At 40.5% G+C, this 21,794-nt stretch overlaps 2 protein-coding genes across 3 annotated transcripts; both read left to right on the top strand.

The window, feature by feature from the left end:
• Nucleotides 1–1,838: 1,838 nt before the first annotated feature.
• On the top strand, nucleotides 1,839–11,098 carry ice1 (KIAA0947-like (H. sapiens)). The gene is made up of 20 exons (XM_058647325.1): nucleotides 1,839–2,065; nucleotides 2,252–2,310; nucleotides 2,846–2,957; nucleotides 3,081–3,157; nucleotides 3,250–3,287; nucleotides 3,387–3,469; nucleotides 3,621–3,697; nucleotides 3,903–3,940; nucleotides 4,073–4,155; nucleotides 4,263–4,299; nucleotides 4,483–4,539; nucleotides 4,689–4,769; nucleotides 4,880–5,247; nucleotides 5,719–7,839; nucleotides 8,132–8,300; nucleotides 8,430–8,590; nucleotides 9,057–9,247; nucleotides 9,394–9,494; nucleotides 9,586–9,684; nucleotides 10,088–11,098. Exons 1-20 carry the CDS (start codon nucleotides 1,976–1,978, stop codon nucleotides 10,267–10,269), a joined length of 4,224 nt encoding a protein of 1,407 aa, XP_058503308.1. The 5' UTR covers nucleotides 1,839–1,975; the 3' UTR covers nucleotides 10,270–11,098.
• Nucleotides 11,099–11,962: 864 nt separating this feature from the next.
• On the top strand, nucleotides 11,963–21,794 carry LOC131471074 (terminal nucleotidyltransferase 4A-like). Of its 2 annotated transcripts, none has more exons than XM_058647327.1 (12): nucleotides 11,963–12,860; nucleotides 14,290–14,413; nucleotides 17,020–17,066; nucleotides 17,581–17,701; nucleotides 17,851–17,958; nucleotides 18,048–18,176; nucleotides 18,956–19,169; nucleotides 19,616–19,742; nucleotides 19,860–19,963; nucleotides 20,095–20,282; nucleotides 20,797–20,931; nucleotides 21,121–21,794. In XM_058647327.1, exons 1-12 carry the CDS (start codon nucleotides 12,154–12,156, stop codon nucleotides 21,496–21,498), a joined length of 2,382 nt encoding a protein of 793 aa, XP_058503310.1. In that variant the 5' UTR covers nucleotides 11,963–12,153; the 3' UTR covers nucleotides 21,499–21,794. The 2 variants fall into 2 exon arrangements, with proteins under 2 accessions (XP_058503310.1, XP_058503309.1); XM_058647326.1 differs by having other exon boundaries at nucleotides 21,067–21,794.

Raw genomic sequence — 21,794 nt, 5'->3', positions numbered from 1 at the left:
GTTAGTTTGTTAGTTGTGGACTGGCAACCTGTCTTTCCCCTTGTCTCAGGTGGAATTGGCTCAAGTGGCCCCCACAACCCTGATGTGGAGGATAAAGTAGTAGACAATGAATGAACGGGTGTACCTAATATAGTGGCTGTTGAGAGTATATGGCATATGTCTCATTGCTGGTGTTTACATCCTCCACCATAGCTGTGTCTGTTTGTATTTCCTCCTTTTATCGAGCCCTGTGATAGATTGATGACCATTTTTGTCACACTTTTGAAATTCCTGTATCAACAACAAAAACGTATCACTTGAGTGGTTTATACTCATCAATAATATCTGTTCACCTTGCTCCATGTACTACACAGATGCTATGGCAGCTTAAGAAAGAAAAATGTGGAGGAGAAAGCCCAACTTTAGGCTGAAGAAAGTATTGTTTATACAAAGATGGAGATCAGAGATGGGCTTCCTGTAGATAAGGAAGGTGATCTAGACAAATCCGGCAACATTTAAAGTGTTACCTAACTTGTGTCAGCTAAAAGAAGAGATTATCTGTCAGACAGAGACAGGAAGAGAGAAAAGCATGTTCAACACTCCCCTTTCCACTTTAAAGAAAATATGCTATCTCTGATTGCATCTGTTTGGAGAGAGTCAGCCTTGAGGCAACCGTCCTGAGATTCATCTGAAGTTGCAGGGTTATTACCTTTCCATCAAGCACCTTCTGCATTACCACTGCTGTGGGACAAACCTGCTGCCACGCCACAACCCACAACAAACAACTCAGCAAACTGGGGCACTCACTCAACAGAAAGTAGTAGCTCTCAGTTTATTTACAAAGCTTCTCAAATTCAGGGATACAATACACCCTCAGAATGGAACACAGTATTGAGGGACTGCATGGCTCAGAGTAAATGCCAACAACAAATGCACATTTCCTTCTTAACATGAAGGGTGCAAGGTCTACTCTTGATACTTCACTGCACAGTAGAAATGGAAAAGAGCAGCAACCTCTAACAAGTATTGTCCAAACATCTACAACATTTAGAGCCATGGCCTCTTACAGTCAGTCAGTGTCTGTGTTGTAGTCACAGCAAGCCCTCACATGTATTTTTCTTTTTCTTTGCAGGGACAGTGCATTTTTATCACAACATTGTAAAATATGCGGCCAACATTTCCAACTGTCATTTGTACAACAGTACCCTCTGTTGGAGACATAAAGACAACACATAATGCACATAAAGTAGTGAGCCACTGATCAAGACAATTCATCTAAAGGTAGTATAACAGGAACAATCAATCAATTAACCAATCAGACTATTAATATAGCACTTTTCATACAAAATAAATTGTCACACAAAGTGCTATACATGATAAAATCAACAAAAGATACACATTTTTTACAGACATTTTACTCTTTAATCTCAATCTCAATATTGTTAAGCGGTTTCGTCTGATTAAAAACAAAATCTAAGATACAAAATGATCGACAAACAGAAGTAAATTATTTTCTAAAAAAAAAAATCCAAACGTGTGTCTCTGTTGGATACCATGTTTTACCGACTCTAGCCACTAGAGGTCGACAGTGCACACAGTGTCAACGGAATGTGGCGTGTGACGTTTAAGTGCGTGCTTTGTTACAATGCAATGCCTGAAATAAATGCCGAATGGCAGGAAACACATTTACACCAACGCAAAATATCAAATGCACCACTTAGTACATTCATAGTTCACTATTTATCCCATAATTACCATCATTTCATACAAAATAAAAAAAAGCCGGTATCACCGAGTAATATGTAATTTCTTCTTAACCGGCATTTCACGAAGCTCCTCATTTGGGGTCTTTGCTTGGGTCTTTCATCAACGTGGGAGACGCGAAATTGTGAAGTTGTTTTGGTGCCATGGCTGCTTTTGTTTGACAGCAACATGGTCGACAACGTGTTTAAGAATAAGTAAAGGGTGTTGAGGTACTAGAGGAAATTGTCTTACCATGATGCCCGGGGACAGTCAGGCGAAAAAGGTGGCGATCGGCGCGGACGCCACTGTTGGAAAATGTCAGAACTGCTCTGTTTTGCACCAGGTCAGAGCATCTTTCTTTGACAGAAACTGCTATTAATAGTTGTGCTTTGTCTCAGAATGGGGAATATAAACATTCTCCGACAGGGACATGATTCATTATGCATTTATTACCTTATCACCCACAGTGAACTTGTTACTAACTGTGAATTCCCCTGTTTGTTTTGTCTCTTTTCCTCTCTCACTATAGAGTCTCACCGAGTATGTGTCATCATTTCTTGCACTGAAACAGAAGATAACAGTTTCAGAGTGAGTTATTTTACGAGTTGTCATCACTTTAATTTTGTCACTTGAACCCCTTTTACTTTTTAACTGTACTGTTGCATATGATATGATGACTGTTGTATAACAATCTACATTAAAGGAGGTGTCTGCATTGCACGCCCCCTTTCTCCCCCACTCGGTCAACACTAGTATTAGCTGTCATGACAGTGGTTCGCAGTATGCTATTCCTTGTTTTCTGTTGTTGACCACCTTAATTATATGATGTTTTTGGGAAGTAGACCGAATTAGCTATTTTAAATAATTTTTTCGTCGTTCATTATGTAATTAACTGACCTGTTATTACATATTCATGTAAGATTATGCTTTTCTATTCTAAAAACCTTGATAAATGCATTGGCCATAGAAAACCCAATTTATGTCAACCTATATTTGAGGTTGGCATTTGCGCAATGTTATATTTTTGTACTTGTGAGTCTACTGTGCCATGCAAATATTGTCATGTATTTTATAATGTTGTTTGAAACTGTATTAATACATTGGCTTCACATGTTTCATGCAGTGACACTATCCGGCTTCAGCAACAGCTTGAAGAGCTACAGATCAGATTGGTTACTCTGGAGAAAAGGACTATTGATTATGACATTATTCAAGCAGAACTGGAAGAAAAAAGGGTATGTCCTGTCTGTAAATAAATGTCATATCACAAATTATGTTTGTCTTTGAATATGTTGACCACCGCTCTTTATGTAACATTCTCCTGTCATACTTATATTACACTGTTTATTTTACTATAGCGTGCTCTTATGGCCTACGGAGGGATGTCTGAAGAAATGGAAAAACTGAAGCAGGATAAGAGCAAGACAATAGCAGAGTAAGAGATGTTAGGAGTTGTAATTGATACATTGCATATAATGGTTGTATATTTCTGGTACAGCAATAACTACTATGTTTTGTATCCCTTAGCAATAAGAAGCTTGAAGAGCAGCTAAAAGAAGTGAAAGGTAATTTGCTGTGTAATGTATATCTGGCAAAGAAAATCACATATTGTAATTATATGTCTTTTTTATTATACATGCTGACTGGTTTTGTTAATTCCTTAGAACTTACTGAAACACAATCACTTGAGAATGCACAGCTGAAGAGGGAAAAGGCTGTAGTAGAAAATGATTTGCTGAAAACACAGGTAAGCAACAGTTGAACACTTTTCTTTTATAGATCATAGTATGTCATCTCGTTACTGACTCTTGTTCCCATACTGCCAGTTGTATGTAGAACCTAGAGAAATGCAGTGAAGGAAACTTTATCACCTCTCTAACTTTGTCCCTACTCATCAGATGTCGCTGAAGAAATCTCAGGCACAAGCACAACAAGTTGAAATACTGACCGAGGAGAACACCAAGACAACGAAAATGTAAGAAACTCAGCCTTGTATTGGAGATGTTATTGCTTATATTTCAGTTGGAGATTATAATCAAATAATTTTCTCTGTTTTCTTTTCAACATCAAGTACTATTTTCTCTCATGACCTATATGATATATTTTTTTTTTAATTAATATTGCTTGTGTGAAAAAAGTTACAAACCAGTTATGATAGATGATTCCTTTTTCATCCACAGAAAGGAGAACCTTGAAAACAAAGTTCATCAGCTAGAAGGTTGGTATATAAAATAATTTATTACATATTATAGACTGTGACTGTGTTCATAAGGATGTCTCGAGTTGTTTGGCAATGTTTGTTTGGTTGTGTACTTTCACATATTAATTCAGGTGTCTATTTGTATTTCAGATTCATATTGCAAACAAAATCATCAAATATCCCAACTAACCAAAGAGAAAATCCTGTTGGAGAGAAACATTTATGATCTCCAGGTGCAGTAATGACCTTTATGGATGACAATCTGGTGATATAAATTAAATAAAAATATTTTTTTATACCGTTGAACTGACTAATTTTCAGGATTTATCTTCATTTGCAGGCGAGACTGATGAAACTAGAAAGAGAGCGGAGTAAAGGTAAAAATATGGAATAAAATGTTAATGCATTGTGATAATTAAAGCTTGATTTTCTTTTTTTATTTGACTTTTTCCACATATTATACCTTTGGGAGCTTAGCTTCTCTGTAATGTTTTAGAAGTGTTTTACAATGACCTTCTCTTTTTTTCTGACTTAATTTTTTTTGAATTATTTCTTAACAGAATATAGGAGCGCTTCAGTGCAGGCAGCAGCACCCGAGGAGCCTAAAGTTGACAAAGGTATGCAGTTGCCTTTTGTTATTATTTATTACTTAAGCCTAAATGAGCTCATCACATGCAGTAACTTCAGAAGCAGATTGTAAATTAAAATTATTTAAAATTAAGTTACAATTATTACCTTTTGCATGAATATTTTGTGTGTTTTCCAGAAAAGGTCCGGATCCTGCTTGAGAATTTGTGGGCATGTGTGGAACCTCAGCACCAGCACTCAGAAAACCAACAATCAACGAGTGAGTTTGTTCTCATTTTTTAATTGTCAATAGCGACCTCTGATTTTTCTTTTTGACTTTATTCCACTATTTCACCCTTGATGAAATCTAAATTTTTTTTGCAATTTCAGGACCTTTCTCCAATTCCAAGCGGGTTGTACCCTCCTCTCCGCAAAACGGGCTGCACTCAGATCGGAGTTATAAATCCCAGTCTACTTGTGACAACACTGTACAATCTCAAAATGACTCAACGCAGACAAAAGCTGCTTATCCACAGATGAAAACTTCTCGTGCGCAGAAAGCCACCAAGCTGCAAGCATCTCCTCAGGGTTCAAGGGGCAAGAAGCAAATTGTTATTTTGGCCTCACCCAAAACGAGCAAGCAGTTCTCCGAGGAACCCAAAACTGATGAGGACCTGGGCAGCTCTGAACCCTCTATTGAGGAGATTATAAAAATGTTTAAACCATTGCCTCCCTGCATATCACCAATACCAGACTGGGTGAGAACTTGAATTTTTAAATGTTTTTTTTTTCTTTGTTGACCAAAATGCAGCTTTCCTCTGTTGTACTAATAATGTAAAACAGTTGCATATTTTATATAGTTTTAATCTGCAATAATTTGATGAATCATGTCAACTATTGGTTCCTGTATCTGTCTCCCTCTTTCCCTGGCTTTTCAGTAACTCAAATATGTGCCATACCATTGATTCAGGATTATGGTTCTTATGTTGAGATTCAAATACCATTTTCACCTAGCAGCACAGTGGGCCTTGAATTTTTTCCCCTTTTGTTAACCATAATCCATTTGGATCACTACGCAAATTAAACCAATCATTCCATGGCATATTGAACAGAAGGGCATAAATATATACACTATTACACTCTTAATTGGAAAAAGTAATCCTGTCATTTAAAAAAAGAATATTACATATTTTGGATCTTCATGAGTTGTTCAACTCGTTGTTTTTCAGGAAACCGAGATGGAAGTTGTGGAGGCGGATGTTAAAGAAAATGGACACCACCCCAAATCCTCCAGTGACTCTAGTACTCTTCAAAAGGAGATCTCACACTCCGATGTCACCTCAACATTAGTGCCTGTTGTCACTGCACGGGAAGTAAAACACATGTCCAATGAAAATGACTCCAAAATGGGACAAAATGAGTTGAGCGATGCTATTGAAATCATGGACAAAAACAGCAGGACAGATGGTGAAGAAATGGCTCTTGAAAAAGACACACAGGCGGAGCAAGAGGCAGCAGCTGTACAAGTTATCTCAGCGCAGTCATCATTATCTTCCACTTCCACCTCACTTTTGGTTGAGGGGGCCTCGATAACTAGTGAAAGTCGAGAACCATCCTGGAATGGGACTCCTTGCTGCAGTGTTTCCAGCAGCAAAAGTGGAACAGAAAATGCCTTGGGAAAGGCAGAGGAAGGGCAAGCAGAGACTGTTACAATAATGGATGTAGATTTAGACCTTAGTGATTTTACCACTGACAAATCAGTTTGTCCTGATGCTGAAGAGTCACCAAGAGGAACTGACGACACTGAGGTCTCTGTAAAAGCAGGCAACAAGCAGGTAGTTACAGGTAGTGGTGGCACTGGACCTCAATCACCTCAAACATTTTCACTGTTAGAGGTAGAAGAAGGGGACAAGAGCCAGGAATCTTGTAAAGCTAATGTCATAACTCCTTCAAAACATAAAAATGAAACAGAGACATTAAATAATGAAATAATAGTTGGTCATGGGTCTCCCATTTCTGATTCCCAAGAGACAAATAGCGTGAACTGTGAATCTTTGACAGAAAATGCACATTCACTGTGCAGGCAGTTAAGTCCTGTGTGTCTGTTACCCACTGTAAAACTGCAGGCTTTAGAAACGAGGACAGATGTAGGGAAATCAACTGTGGATGTCAACAGTGAGCACTTTAAAACAAACAACAGAGCTCTGCAGCCTTTACCTAAATTAAATCAGAAAGTTGAGATTGAAAATGCAGTTGCCAAAGACTCCCCTCAGGACAGAACAGACTCAAGTAGTACTGCCTCATTAAATGTGCCTACACCTTCCACAAATGGGTTAAATATATGTTTGGAGCCACATATGAGAGAGCCCCAAAGTCCTCAGCTGATCAGAAAGCAGGAAGCGTCAGCTTCAGCTACACATCAGCCACCAGAATGGATAGGCCAACTTTGCTCTGAAATGGGCCCGCCACTCCCCCCTCTCCTTACCCCTCTGAGTCCACTTTCAAAAGCAAGCAAATCAATCAGTCCACGGCAGGCTATTGGAAAGCTCTCGTTTCCATCACCCATGGAAAGACAGGCTTCTGACACTCCTGTCACAGCGAACGTGACGCCCAACAATCATCATCTGAACTCTTCAACCTTAAACAGTCCACTTCCTTCAAACGGAGTCCCCTCATCACCACTTCAGTTTGGCTCTGCCACTCCCAAACATGCGGTGCCAGTCCCAGGTCGCCTGCCCGTAGCAGCAATGAATTCCTCCCCATCCTCGTCCTCTAGTCCTTCTCAAGAAAACTCTGTGAGGATACTTGACACTATGTATCCAGAGCTGTCTGCCCGTGCTCGAACTCTGACCATTCTTAGGGGGAATGTTGGCCTCGGCATTTGTACTTCGGAGAGTGTTACCTTACCCACAACCACAGATAGTCAGGCATCTGGCTTCAAGACCATCAACTCCAACGCAACAGCCTTCACCAAGACTGAGACTAGAGGAGAAAAAAGACCGGCGGCCAGTTTGCCTCAGCCTAAAAACAGCAAATGTCGAAGGCTTGATGATACCTACTCGCCATCCATCAGTCACAACCAGGTGCCTCCCTGCTCATCGGACAGCGGAGAGAAGACCTCCTCTCTTCAGAGTTTGTTGCTCAAAAATCCACCTCCCTCCATGGAAAGTGGAGAATTATTAACTGCAGAGCAGAATCCTGTCATTGATGCGTTACAGAAAATCGAACACCAGTGCTTTGATCTATTACCTGTGATCCAGAGCCATGTGTGGGTTGGTAACCTCCCTAAAAAGCCTGTCTTGAGGGATGAGGAGAAGAGGGTCCTTTCTAACGTTTGCCACAGCAGCTTGGTTAGTATGTTGCTTTATTGTGCGGTAAAATTCCTCATGATAATAATAATAATAATAATAATAAAAGAATGAACTTAGTAACTTTTTTTTTATAGTAATTAACTGTAACAAAACTCAGGATCAGGATCTGGGAAGCAATAAATAAAGAATTATTTCAGCTGCCATACTTTTTGATAAATATTGTATTCTCATTGTCAGAACTGGCTCATTGTATGTTTCTGGTGCCACAAAATGTCACGTTTTCATGTTCAACGAACTTAATGAACTAACATGTTTCTCTTTTTCCTCTCAGCTTAAAGCGGATGATATGCTTTCTGCAATCCTGGACAAACTGAGACAAGAGAAAAGGAAGCTCAGCAGTAACTACTTGCAGGCGCTCTGTAGAGTCTACATCGGCATCTGTAGACAGAAGAACTACTGGGAGAAAGCTCACATCCTCGCTTACAGTATTCTTACGGAAGGTTAGCAATGTGTTTAACTGTATTCCTGGGAGACACACTTACAACACCCACTTGTGTAATATTTAAAAAAAAGTTTTTGCCTAAAAATAGTAGTAGTAGTAATTTTTTGTTCCAACTTCCACACTGCAGATTTTCCAGATTCTGCCAAGATGATCTTGTTTGTGGTAACAACATGGCCCAGTATTCTCTCACACAGTAGCCGTCTGTGCCAAGCCATACATGCTGTCACCAAACTGAAAGCACAAGAAGAGCTTCTCGGCTGCCTGACGGCAATCCTCGGTTGGGAAAAGGTATTTCAACAAGATTATTCATAAATCTATATCTTCTATTTATATCTGATATTTTTAAGGGGTTGTTATCTTTGAACACTGGGTCATTTTGAACCTATGTGGCCTAAGTTTGAAGTTTTTCTTCATCCCATCCTCTCTCTACAATAATCATTGTCATTTGGATTGGAATGATGTATGCACAAGCATGTCTTGAATAAACCTCACAGTAGATATCTGTTGACTTGAAATAGTAGGAAAACACAGGTTTTACCAGTTACTTTAGATTAGGGAGATTCACTAGTTAAAGCAGCTACCAAAAAAGTAGGAAAAAAAAATTGAAATTAGGGGTCCACTCCACTACGTTACATGTTGAAGCTGTTTTTTTTTTTTCTAAAGGTTTTGTCATTTTCAAGACAAACATTCTGTATGTCTTCTCAAAAAAGTGTAGTCGACCCTCAAAGGTCTAATCTCTTTTATGTCTCTGCAGAGTCCTCCCTGTGACATCGACCAACTGGTTTCCAGAACACTGTCTGATCTTAGTTCAGGGTCAGATCTGGCTCTCATAGAACACAGTCGGTATGGGTTCGACCTGGGGACTCGGGCTTGGGAACATGTCTTTACACTGCACCTCCTCTGTGCACACAAGAAGTGGAAGTGGACTTATGAAAATGTATTGGGGTAAGTTGTTTTCTCTTACAGCCTACAGCTCCTAATGAAGTCAGTTCCAAAGCAAATGATAAAAAAAAACTGTAGAAGTCCGTTTTAGAAATGAGAATCCCTTTACTCTGTGCACCTGCACTCATTTGTTTATTTTGCTTGCGCAGAAAGGACTTGTGGCCGTTAATGAACACATGGGTGACACAGCCCAGAGATCAACAAGCACCCGTTTCTGATGCAACTGTCATTACTGTGCTCCGACTCATAGGTCAGTTATTAATAATTTAGTTGTTTGGCTGAAATAATAAATAATTAAAATGTACACTCAATAATTTGATCATCTTTTTCATCTTTAATAGGACGCCTCTGTCAACTGGGAATCAAAGAGAAGTGTGTGTCTTCTGTGGTAACGGTTGCCAATGTCATCAATGCATTTGGCAGGCATGGACAGGCTGAAGGTATGCTTATGAGTACACACTGCTTTTGTTTTGGCTGTAACCCATACATTGTGTGCTGAGAGCACTATCATTTTATTTCACATGCTTTGTTCTCCCTTGCTGTTTCATATCCTTCAATAATAATATCTGTCACACATTGTTGCCTGTTTGTATAAAGGCAGATTCCAGAATTCATATCTCACCTTGCCCTGTTAAATCTAGTAGGAGTAGGAATTTGAAATTCTACACTGTACATAACAAAACCAATACACACCCCTCCTCCTTCCCCTTCTGTCCCTCCTCTTTTCAATGTTTATTTATTATAATTGTGCTAAATGAACTCATCTGGCATCTTGTTATTGAGAAGAAGAAAAGGACCATCGAGCTGAAGGATATCGATTAATCTTCTGTCCGCTACCTCTAGGTGTGCCTTGGGCGGTCCAGTTAGCAGCTGTCTACTGCATCCACGAACTGTCTCCCTGCAACCTAGAAAAAGCCATCGATGCCCTTGCAGGTTGGCGAGGAGAAACATCTCGGAGTGTCCCTCCTGCTGTCACCAGCTGCATTAACCAGTTAGCCTGTATCCGCAGACAGGTCAAGAGCTGAGAGAACATTTATGTCTTTACCTGTGTTAAAGGTGGGCAGAATGAATATCCCACTGTATATCTTGATATTCATTTTAGTTTTACTTGCTATCAGGATAGAGCCATTTACCACTGAGACACATGAGCTGTCACGAATCATTTTTGTCTTGTCAATACTAAGTTCTGTACTTAAAATGTTTTTTGTTTTTCTCCATGTGCCCCTCTGCTTTAAAATGAACGTGAGGCGAATGTATTCCATTCTCATGCAAATCTTTTCTCACTTTTTATTGTGATACGTCAAATTGATTTTTCAAAAGACTTTTAGCTGTCCACACCATGTAATATAGTGTATGCACTTGTCTAACTTCCTTTGTCTACTAAACTTGGGTAATAATGCTCTAAGAATATTTGTATTTGAACTCAGTTAGGTGCTACTGTAAATGTTTAATGTCAACTCTGTGTAAATATGTTGTTAAATATGTTCAAATTTGTATTAAGGAAAAAGTAAGATGGTAAATATATTGTACAGGTTATTAAATTATGTTTTTTCCAAATTAAAATGTACTAATTTACTGTATGAACTGTTTTGCACTCTCTCCTCTATCTCTGCAAGGCCATATACTGACTCGTGCATACATCTTTATGAAAAATAACTATCAACAATAGAAACTTGCAGTGGTCATTCTGAGACAATTTTTTTTTTTTTGCTGAATTTCTGCTGTTACAAAAGATAATTACTACTAATTAAGAGACATGCATAGATGATGTGTTTCATTTATCAAACATTCTGGCTAAATTACATATTCAAAATAATTGGTGTTGCAGAAAGTGTAGTAAAATGGTCAAACATGTTAATGTGCGCATTCTCTTCCACACACCATCCAGACAAGTCATTCAGAGCTCTGATCTCACCTCCTTCATATGATCTGTCCATTTCATATGTCATATAGATTTAAGACTAGGACTGAAGTCACATAGACTATAAGACTTCAGGTTTGCCTACAGATGCTCTCCCCATTCACCTTTTCAAAGAGGTTTTGTCCAATAAAGGACCTTCTGTCCAGGTTATTTTAGTAGCAGTCTCAACACTAGTGTGGGCGTTTAAACATGCACTACTCTAACCATTGAGGCAAATCTCCAATCTCCCATTCCTTTACTTATTGAATTTTTTGACCGTACAGCATTTTTGCCAACTGTTTTATAAAATATGATTTATGAATTGGATTACAATTATTTATCTAATAGTAATTCTGTGTCCCTCAAAGTATAGTACCAATATTTATTTGCAAAAACAAAAAAAAAATGATGACAGTTACTAATGATCCAGCCAAATTACTAATTTATTCTCTGTCAAACGGCCTAACCAACATTTCCGGGACCTGCCTTCGAAATAAAAGCCCAAATAACTTTTGAACATTAAATATTTATCATTATAAATCGTTTCAGCTAAACTTTTACAGTATAGAGAGACTGGATATTTGGTGTTTTGAATGGTGTCGTAATGTGTTCACAATTAAATACAGCTCCTTGCTGTTAAAATGTCCTTGGTGTGATTTTTGATATAAAGCATAGATGAAATGACTCATTTCCGGTCTGTCCGACCTGCGTACGGCTGACTTGCGCCTCCTTCTGTGCAGAGGGGTGTGTTCAAAGCAGATTTAAATCCCTCAGACATGCGCAGACGCTGATCCGTGCTGCTGCCTGCGCCATATTGGTTGACTTACATGGGGAGTGGAGTTGGACAAGCTGCTTCAAAAACCTTAACCAGTCTCCGGGCATGAAGCATTTCGAGGATAACAAATAAATCAAGCGGTGGGATTTTTTTGTTGCCACGGGTGCAGACTCTTTGAACAGTCGAATTGCTCGCCATTTTCCCGTGAGGAGGCTCTCAGTGAACTCGAGTTCAATGGATCCCAGGACCGCTTGGATACAGCCGGAGCAGAAGGGACCTGCCAATTCCCTGTGGATGCACATTTGGGAAACATCTCAGGGATTTGGTGCAAACTCCGACATCGACAACCACCTTCACCTCCAACGCAACTTCGCAGCGCATAATACAAACTCCGTGGACTCAGACGGCGAGTATTACAAAATTGTAGCGCCGCCCCCGGGGGTTGCGTTTGGGAAGCAGTCGAAGCGAGGCGGCGGAGACCGGGGAAGTGTCCGGAGAAAGGGCTCGCTGTCGCCGTCCTCCTCCTCCTTAGACTCGGAGGCCGAGAGCTCCTCGCCCTCCGGCTCCTCTCTGCAGATAGACAATTTGAACGTCGCCGAGGAGGCCACACGCTTTTTACACTACGGCGAGCACGAGCTAAACGAGAACAACCTGAGACGGCAGTTTCCCCCTCCGCCGTTTCACAGCGTTCAGCAACACTGTCGCAGCATGCAACAGTCCAGCAGCGGCCACACCCCCACGGGCACGAAAAATCAGCATGGGAACAAGCAGCACCACCAACACCACCCTCAGCCCCACTCCTCCGGCCGCAGGAGACATTTGAACCGAGCCAACACGTTCCACGGCATCAACCCGCTCCTGTCCTACGGCTGCAATGGACAATATTTAGACTCTTCATGTAGCCTGTGGAAAACCAGGCGCTACAGTCCGGGCATTAATGGGTAAGGACATGTAGTACAGTCATGGACGGGTTCTCAACGTGAAGTGTGAGGCACACAGTGCGGTCCTTGACAGAGGGTCCACCAGGTCACTAATTAAAATAAGCACTGCAGTGTTAATAAATACGCACAGTGGTGTATGAAGTGTATCATTAAAACATTTGCAGTTTATGTAAATGCACATCTAGTTCTTAACAACTCAAACAGCTGTGGTCCCTTTTTTTTTTAACTGCAAGGTCCAGTGTGTAACATGTTGGGTGATATATTGGCAGGAAGGGAATATACTACTCGTTTGCATGAGTGTATAATCTCTTAGAATTTAAAACATTTGTTTTTAACGCCTGAAAAGCCTTTTTTATATTTATTTTAGGCAAGGGCCTTGCATAATAGAGACGTCTTTCTTGTGTTTCTGCATTACAGGTTTGCATTGCGCCTTTTAGCAACGCAAGCAAAGAATGGTTCTATACACAAACCCAATGCATACACCAATAAAAAGAAGGAAATGGGAACATTGGAGTGTCGACAGACGTTCATCTTTTCTAGTGTGTGTAGGAGCGGAGGAGTCATCTGTTGGACTCTTAAGTTTCATTGTTGGACATCGCCAATTCTTACACACTGGACCTTTTAATGAGTTAAGCATTTTTTTGTGTGTCGTGTATATGGTATTGACAACATGATCAACTAACTTGGACGTGCGGTTTCTGTGAACCAGGTTGGGGCAGACGGAAAAATTAATTTACGTCACAAAACGTTGCCTCATAGAATCTGTGCCCGTTTAAGTCTACAATAGCTTATAAATATAATGGCTACTCTCTCTCTTGCCGTAGGACGGCCTTTTTTCTTACGGGAAACTGAAGTTTGTCAACCACTTGGTCCACGCACAGAAGTCCACATAGAAAAATCACTGATTTAACATCACTGCACAAGCGGGTTGTTAATCATCAGCTGCCTCTATCAGCAAGTAGAAATCTGTTATCGTGTGACTTTGGTGTTTAAGTAAAATCTATTGTTTGCATTTACCATGTTGACAAAACTTGACAGACACGGCAGCAGTGGACCTGAAGCTCCTGTGTATGGACTCAAGGTTTGAAAGAATGGGCAGTTCACAAATGATAGTTTTCACCTGGGAAAGGCTGTCTGAACAAACCTATTCTTGAGATTTCATAGACTTAGGCAAGCATAGATTTTTATCAGGTGAGCCTTTTAAATCTGTTATACCTTCTGTGCCTGCTGGGAGCCATGGTATCAGGTTCGGTCTTGAAACAGTGGCGTAAGATAGCACTTTTTGAAGTGTTCGTAATCCATTTCACAGAATTTATTTCACATCAGTTTGTGTATTGCCCTCTCTGTATTTTTTTATGGGTCCCATCCTTGTGTTTAATGTCTGACTTCTCAAACGTTTGTGATTCTTTATGTCCCCTTTCTTTTACAGTCTACATGAAGAGATAGTGGACTTCTTCAACTTCATGTCACCACGACCAGAGGAGGAGGCCATGAGAACGGATGTGGTGAACAGGATAGAAAGTGTCATCAAGAACTTGTGGCCCACAGCACGAGTGAGTACCGTATGCAATGTCTTATGCCTGCTAAGAAGCCTCGAGGTAACATGATGTTGAGCAGTCGCCCTGAAATGTTTGCTACCAGATTGAGACACCAAAGTAGTATTTCATTTTTATAAACTGTCCGACCACGCCGTATACTTTTATGTGGTGTTGGCACATTTACAAGCCTATGGGACACTGGGAGAATGATATTTAATTTAATTGGTGGATTACCTCCTCTGATTCCCCAATATATTGTCGTCCTTTGTTTCTGTTCACACTCCAAGATCTCAAACACCAGTGATAAACTGTATTAGAAAGAGTTGAGATTTTACGTTTATTTTTTTTTATATTACTTCATTATATATTACTGCATCAAATGTTTTATGAGCCAGTAAAGCAGGGGCCTGTTGCACAAAACTTGGATAAGGGATTAACTGGGGATATGTCAGTTATCCTGGCTATACTGAACCAAGGGCAATAATGTAAAATGCCCATTCATGTCATCTGTGTTTCAGTCACAATGGTGTTACTGTTGTTTTAGATGATGAAGCTCTGATACTGAGACAGGCTGATGGGAGAGTGTGTGACAAGTTAGATTCCCTAGCGTTTCCTGACTAGTACCTACATTCTACACCAAATTCAGCATCACACGGCACAGAACCATTAATCTTTATTTTTTGTATTAATTTTGTTAATCTTATTTTCAAATGGAGATATGGGACATCTAAATATAAGACCCAATTCCGATCGGAACTGTGTGCAATGAAATTGGTGGAACATTTATTTGTGATATCTTTTGGATATCAATAAACGGGCACAGAAACTTTATCTTCCATTCACGCAGGCAGTAAGTCTTACCGAGTACCCTCGGACTGGCCCTGAGCTGCTATAGAAGACAAAAGTCACTCCACAATGATATCAATCGTCTTCCTTGGCCACAGAAGATCCTGCTACATTTAAGACGATTGCCAGTATTATGAATTGCAAATTACACCAAGCACGTTCCCTTACAGTTGCAATAGGAGCACTGGTGTTGCATTACAACTCGCCCTCATTCGTTTGCTCAGTGCACTGCATACAGATCCACATCAAACGTTCCCCAGGCAAACATGAAGGCGATTTTTCCACTGCAGAGTGATTCACTTTGATGATTTCTGTGGAGCCAGTGGTAAGTGAGGAGCTCATTTTTAAAAATGAATAAGAACACGGACACTTCTGGTTTGTAACATGAAATTCCAACAAAGTCAAAGGCACAAAATTCTGTTAAAAAAAACTGTTATGTGCACCAGGATAAGTTATACCTGGCTTGACCAAGCACCACCATATCCTTGTTTGAAGTTCATGCAGTGGACAAAGTCATGCTAAAGGTTAAGTTCCTCTTTCTCAGATATCCTGGATTTCTTAATACCACTTTCGTGCAACAGCCCCTGCTGCTTTGGCCTCCACCCAGGACTCATGATTTTACATTTAAGATTACAGTTTGTTTGTTTTTTCATGTGCCAGTCCTTATTATTATGCAGCGTTGGCCTTCAGTCCATTGTTTTAATGTTGTGCATCGACTCTTATTTATTGCCTTGTTAAATAGTTTGCAAAAGTATAAATCAACGTTATTATCTTATATAGCCAGCAGCCAGTGTGTCTGGAGGTTTACTGTGCTATATTGTTTGGCCACTATATTGTAGTCGGACTAGTTTACACTACACGTCCAAACTAATTTGGCCAGATATGTCACTGGTATTCCCAAAGTAACATAAGTGAATTATTTTTTTTCCCCCCACTTTATGTTAACAATAGAATGTTGCTTAATAACAAACAGCATTTTTAATGGTTACCATTATAAACATTTTGAACTAATCCTGGCCACAGAGGTCCAACAGGGCCTTTCTGGGAGCTAGATCTTTCCTCTGAAGACTGTTTTGTGCCACTCATCCAAGCTGTGGCTGCATAGATGTTAAGCCTTTTGTACTGGGGGGGTTTTGGCCCCTTATCAGAGGCCAATGTAGAAAACAATAGCCTCACTCTACAGAGATCGGTGGCATAAAATGATAAACTCCTGTTCAACGCTCAACTATTTAAACTCTTGCACACTTGTCCAAACTATGTTTAGTCTTGACAGTTTTCGGTTTGTTTTTCCCCCCAATGCAATGCCTAATGTCATCTGTATTCTATAATCTTTAATGCAAATATGAGAACTATTAATGACATTGCCAATGCCTAATTATCCAATGCAAACTTCTGGCAAGGAAATCTGTTTTGCTTTTGAAACGCACTAATCAGCGTGAGGTCAATATCACTTTAAAAATATCAACGGAGTTAACACCCGAGCTTCATAGAAGCATAATCACTCGCACAAAACAAAGCTCTTGCATCGACATTTTAAGTGGACTGATTTAGCCAAGATTTGTTTTTTTTGTTTTTTTAAGTTGAAATGTGTTAAGTGGGTGTACGAAATTCCGAGCAGTGTGGCTAAACATTGCTTCAGATCCCCAAGGTGTCCAACCTGCCTACACAACTAAAGGTCAACCAGGTTTACACATCAGCCACCAAAGTGATAATGGTTACAAAGATGTGTCCCGACTGACAACAGTGTTGTGGGTCATTTGTCTTGGGTCCTGCAGGTGGAGATATTTGGCAGCTTCAGCACAGGACTTTATCTTCCAACAAGGTAACATTTTTGTAACTTATCATGTAATATCCAACTTTACACAAGACTGCTTTGAACTCTCTAATCAACATGCTAGTTTTAAGGAAGTGTGAGCACTATATTTGGTGTGGCGTATATTTACCTTTTGCCACAGCTTCAGTGATGCAGTGTTCTGTGTTGCAGCTCAATAGCAGAAGCAGCTGCATTTGGAAATGGTTTTATCAGCCAGACAGAAACTGCTACAAGTGGGGAAATTAGACCTCTTTTTTTACTGCTATAATGTTTCAACATCACGCTAATGTTTGTACTTAATCAACATGTTAAATATGATTCTGGACTAGGCGTTTAGGATGACCACAGGAGATCTAATCTCTCTTCTTGACGTAAATGTGTTCTGTATATTATCTGCGTCATCATACTTTGTTTTAAAAGAAACATGAACTGAATGTGTTCATGAACAATCCCACATAAGTCATCATTGTCTTATTTTCATTGATGCGTCTCAGTACTAAGTACTTTGTGCTTTTCTTCTTAGTGACATTGACCTGGTGGTGTTTGGAAAGTGGGAGCATCCTCCGCTACAGGAACTCGAACAAGCCCTAAGGAGGCATAATGTAGCTGGCAAATACCCCATAAAGGTCCTGGACAAAGCTACAGTAAGTTATCAATATGTTTTGGCCCAAACTGTTTATAACTAATAAAGATTTAAACGGTGGCTTAATAAAAGAACAAACAAAACAATTATTTCAATGCACATAATTAGGCATTGATTGTGTAAATACCCTTGGATACTTTCTGCCCCCAGGTGCCAATCATTAAGCTTACGGACCATGAAACGGAGGTGAAAGTGGACATCAGCTTCAATGTAGAAACTGCTGTCAAAGCAGCACAGTTCATCAAAAGCTACCTTAAGGTATGCATTTGACATATTTTCCATTTTCGCAGGAGTGCTTGTCTTTCCTTTCGGTCATTTTCTTACACTTTGTCTTTGTGTTTTTGAAGAAATACACCGTTCTGCCGGCTCTGATCTTCGTCTTGAAGCAGTTCCTACTTCAGAGGGATCTGAACGAAGTCTTCACTGGAGGCATCAGCTCTTATAGCCTCATACTAATGGCCATCAGCTTCCTGCAGGTAAATATACTTGTTATACTTGGTGTGTGTGTGCGTGCTGAATGATCTGTCACAAAACATGGAACATTTTGTTATTGCAACAATCCATGGCAAACTAAAAAGCTTTGATTTTGGTTGGATCTGTGCTAGATGAGTAATGCAGTTTTGTAATTGACTGTATTTTCGTTCAATAAAAGCAGAAAGGTCACCAATAATTGCACAATGACTGTGGTTGCGGCGCCCAAAATACATGTGTGGATAAAACTCCTGTTGCCCATGATAATATGAACGCCAGCTCATATACTATAGTGGTACGATATTTAGCTTTACTTAAGTGGACCTAAAAGTAAACAATTACTGGTACTGTTAGCTAGTCAACTCAGACGGACTCAGTGGTTGCAGGGCCAAGTACACTTGTCAAACAGATGAATGGAAACGTGAAAGCCAGTCCTTATTTTAGGAAATGTATGGTAAATGCAGTTGTGCTGAAATAACTGTAATTAAACAAAATATAATTTCAGTACTGTAATGGTTGTGGCATGCAGGCTCAGGAAGTGATTTGTCAAGGCAGATGGAGGCAACAGCAGTATTTTGCTTTTAAAGTTAAACGGGCACAAAATGGGTTGAAAATGAGTACGACAAAGAAGCGTGCACTATTTTCAGGAGTGCAGTGAATTCTACTGCTCAAGAACATTGTGTGTGTTTTCAGTGGCACGATCCTATGTGTTTTTGTTTAAATGTTCATAGATTTTGGTTGGCATTAATTGTAAGTAATAATCTCTCCCTCTCCTGTCGATCAGTTACATCCCCGGATCGACACGCGACGTGCCAACATAAACCTGGGCATCCTGCTGATCGAGTTCTTTGAGCTGTACGGTCGCGATTTCAACTACATGAAAACGGGCGTCCGGGTGAAAAGTGGAGGGGCCTACCTGTCCAAGGAGGAAATGCTCAAAGCCATGGGGAGTGGGAACAGACCATCAATGCTCTGCATAGAAGATCCAGTCCAGCCAGGTCAGTCTGGGATGTTGAGAGTAAATAGACCATGTTATCTATTCACCCATTCATGTACAGTAAGTAGTAGGACGGGATGACAGATAATGTTTAAAGGGGCTAAGAGCTGTTGGGCAAACACTTAGAAAAGCAGATTCTAAAGACGACTAAACAAGTTGCAAAATAATCCAATGTATTCCTTGAATTAAGTGAGATGCATGCAGGTGTGATTTCATAAGTCATCATTCATTTGCCCATGTTTATTTGAGCATAATGAGTTGTATGAATGTGCAAGTAAAATACATAACATCAAATAAAACAAAAGTGCCCCATGCACAGTTGGACTGTACTGATTGCTGATGACTGTACTGATTGCTGATTTGCTCATTAAATCCTGTTGACTGATTGCCAGGATGATGATGAGTAATTGAGTTTTTGCATTAACATCAATACCACTGTCTTGACAGGAAATGATGTTGGCAGGAGTTCCTATGGCGTCCTTCAGGTTAAGCAGGTGTTTGACTTTGCCTACATGGTGCTGAGTCATGGAGTGTCACCTCTTGCACGTGCTTACCCCAACAAGGAGTATGACAGGTTGGATTCTTCAATACATTTTGAACTTGCTGATTTTTTTTTTTACCTTCTTTCTTCAGCACTCGTTCATGTTTTACCCCGATATATAATCGTGGCCTTCACCTTTCTGTGTTACAGTACCTTAGGGCGCATCATCAAGGTCAGCCCAGAGGTGTTGGCCTACAGAGAGTGGACAATCAAAAAGTGGGAAGCCAAGCAATATGCTAAACTGGAGAACCATGGTAATTTGGTTTGCATGGAATTACTGTGAACTTCAAATCATCATTGTAGTTTGTGACGGTTTCAGAAAGTAAGACAATTGTGTTCCATCCAAAAGGGTTGAATTTGACATTGGTACTCTGTTTGGTCCTAGATATAGACACCTGTGAGCAGGACCTTGCCAGACTCATGCTGGTTTCTGTGGAGGATCAGAGAGACAGCTCCTCTCCCCTCAGTGCTGACTCCCCCTCACCGTCTCCAGTCTTTCTTCCCAGCCCCCAGCACCACTCGTCATCATCATCATCCTCAGCATGCTCGCTCTCCTCCTCCGGGAGTGACATTGTAAGACCCAAAGGATGTTTGACCTTTCCAACATTGTGTGTTTTCCTGTATTCACCAAAAAAAACATGATTACGGTAACTGTGATTTTACTCAGCTTTAAATAGATTAGTTGTTTAAAACGGTGGTGTGCAACTTTTTAAATATAAACAAATGTTTTCTTTTTAGATTATATTTAAACCATTGTGATGAGTTCACACAATGCTGATTAAGCCCTTAAGCTCCACATGACTCTCTCTATTTCTCAGTATAGCTTTGTTTAGATCTAATTTTCCATGCGACATTTCTGTGCTGCGACACGGCAAGTGATTTGTTTTCATGTTGGAGGATGTCAGGTCTGATAGTTTTGCCTGACAGACCCCATTTTCAGATGAAGGATGCAGCATAGAAATAATGTTACATCATTTCTGTTTACACAGAAACAGAGACAGAATAACATCAACAAGACTAACCAAGTCAGGCACTGCCGCTTTTTCAGCCCATGCAACTTAAATTATTTGTGTCCATCTTTTCGCAGGAATCTGATTCTCCCCCAATCAGTAATGCTACTATCCAGCTCCACCCCCTCACACTGGCCTCAGTCCATCCAGTAATCCAGGTGGCTACTGACCTGAGGGCCGCACATGCAGGCTTCATCCACACCATACCGCAGGTTGGTGTTTGTAATTTATCTTTGAGATAACGGAGAATGCTAGTTTTATTTTGTCTGATTTTCCCCCGTGTCTTTTTAAATAATCCAGAAATGTATTATTTACATATGCATATTCTTCCCCCCCCCCCCCCCCAGCTCCAGATGTCCCTCCCAGAAAACCTAACCATCCCCTCCCTCTCTGATTGCCAGTTCTACCACGAGAATCCACCCTCGATCAGGGTTGTGCACCGTCAGACATCACAAGCTTCACAGCAGCACGCCAACTCCACAAGCCCCCTCCCTAGCCCCATCCACCGGCTCCACCACACACAGGCTGGGGTGCAGCAGAACCAAATGTACGCCAATTCCCACGGATCCATTGAGCTGCACAAATTTAGCTTCAAGCACAACCAAGGTGGCAGCCTCCGAAGCCAAAACCCCCCTCAAGGTAACTTCAGTCCCCAGCAGCGGTTTGTTCCCCAGTGTCACAACATGGCACCAGGCTTCAGAAACCAGCAGCAGTATAACCGAAACACCTGGAGACGCAGAAAGCGGGATGATGTTCCTGCTCTCAACCAAAGTAGATGAGAGACTGAAGGTGCAGGATTTGACAAGCTCGCTCATCCCGTGACTCTGAGTTGAGAAGCCATGAATGTTAAGTAACGCCTATTTTTGTTTTTGTTAGAGGCTCTCATTAATGCACCTACGTCACCCTGGAATTCCCAAGTCAAAGCCAGATGTCTCCCATGGTGCTGAATGACCAATCTCTGCTAGCATAGCATTGTGCAATCAGTGTGCGATGCTTCAGGGATCTGCAGGTGAAGGAAGACCATAAAATGCTGAACTCTTTGCTATATCAGTCTGATGGTAGCTGAAGCCCTTCC

The sequence above is a fragment of the Solea solea genome, chromosome 13, assembly GCF_958295425.1.
Source record: "Solea solea chromosome 13, fSolSol10.1, whole genome shotgun sequence".
Lineage (NCBI taxonomy): Eukaryota > Metazoa > Chordata > Actinopteri > Pleuronectiformes > Soleidae > Solea > Solea solea.
This window is presented reverse-complemented; position numbering and strand designations above follow the sequence as displayed.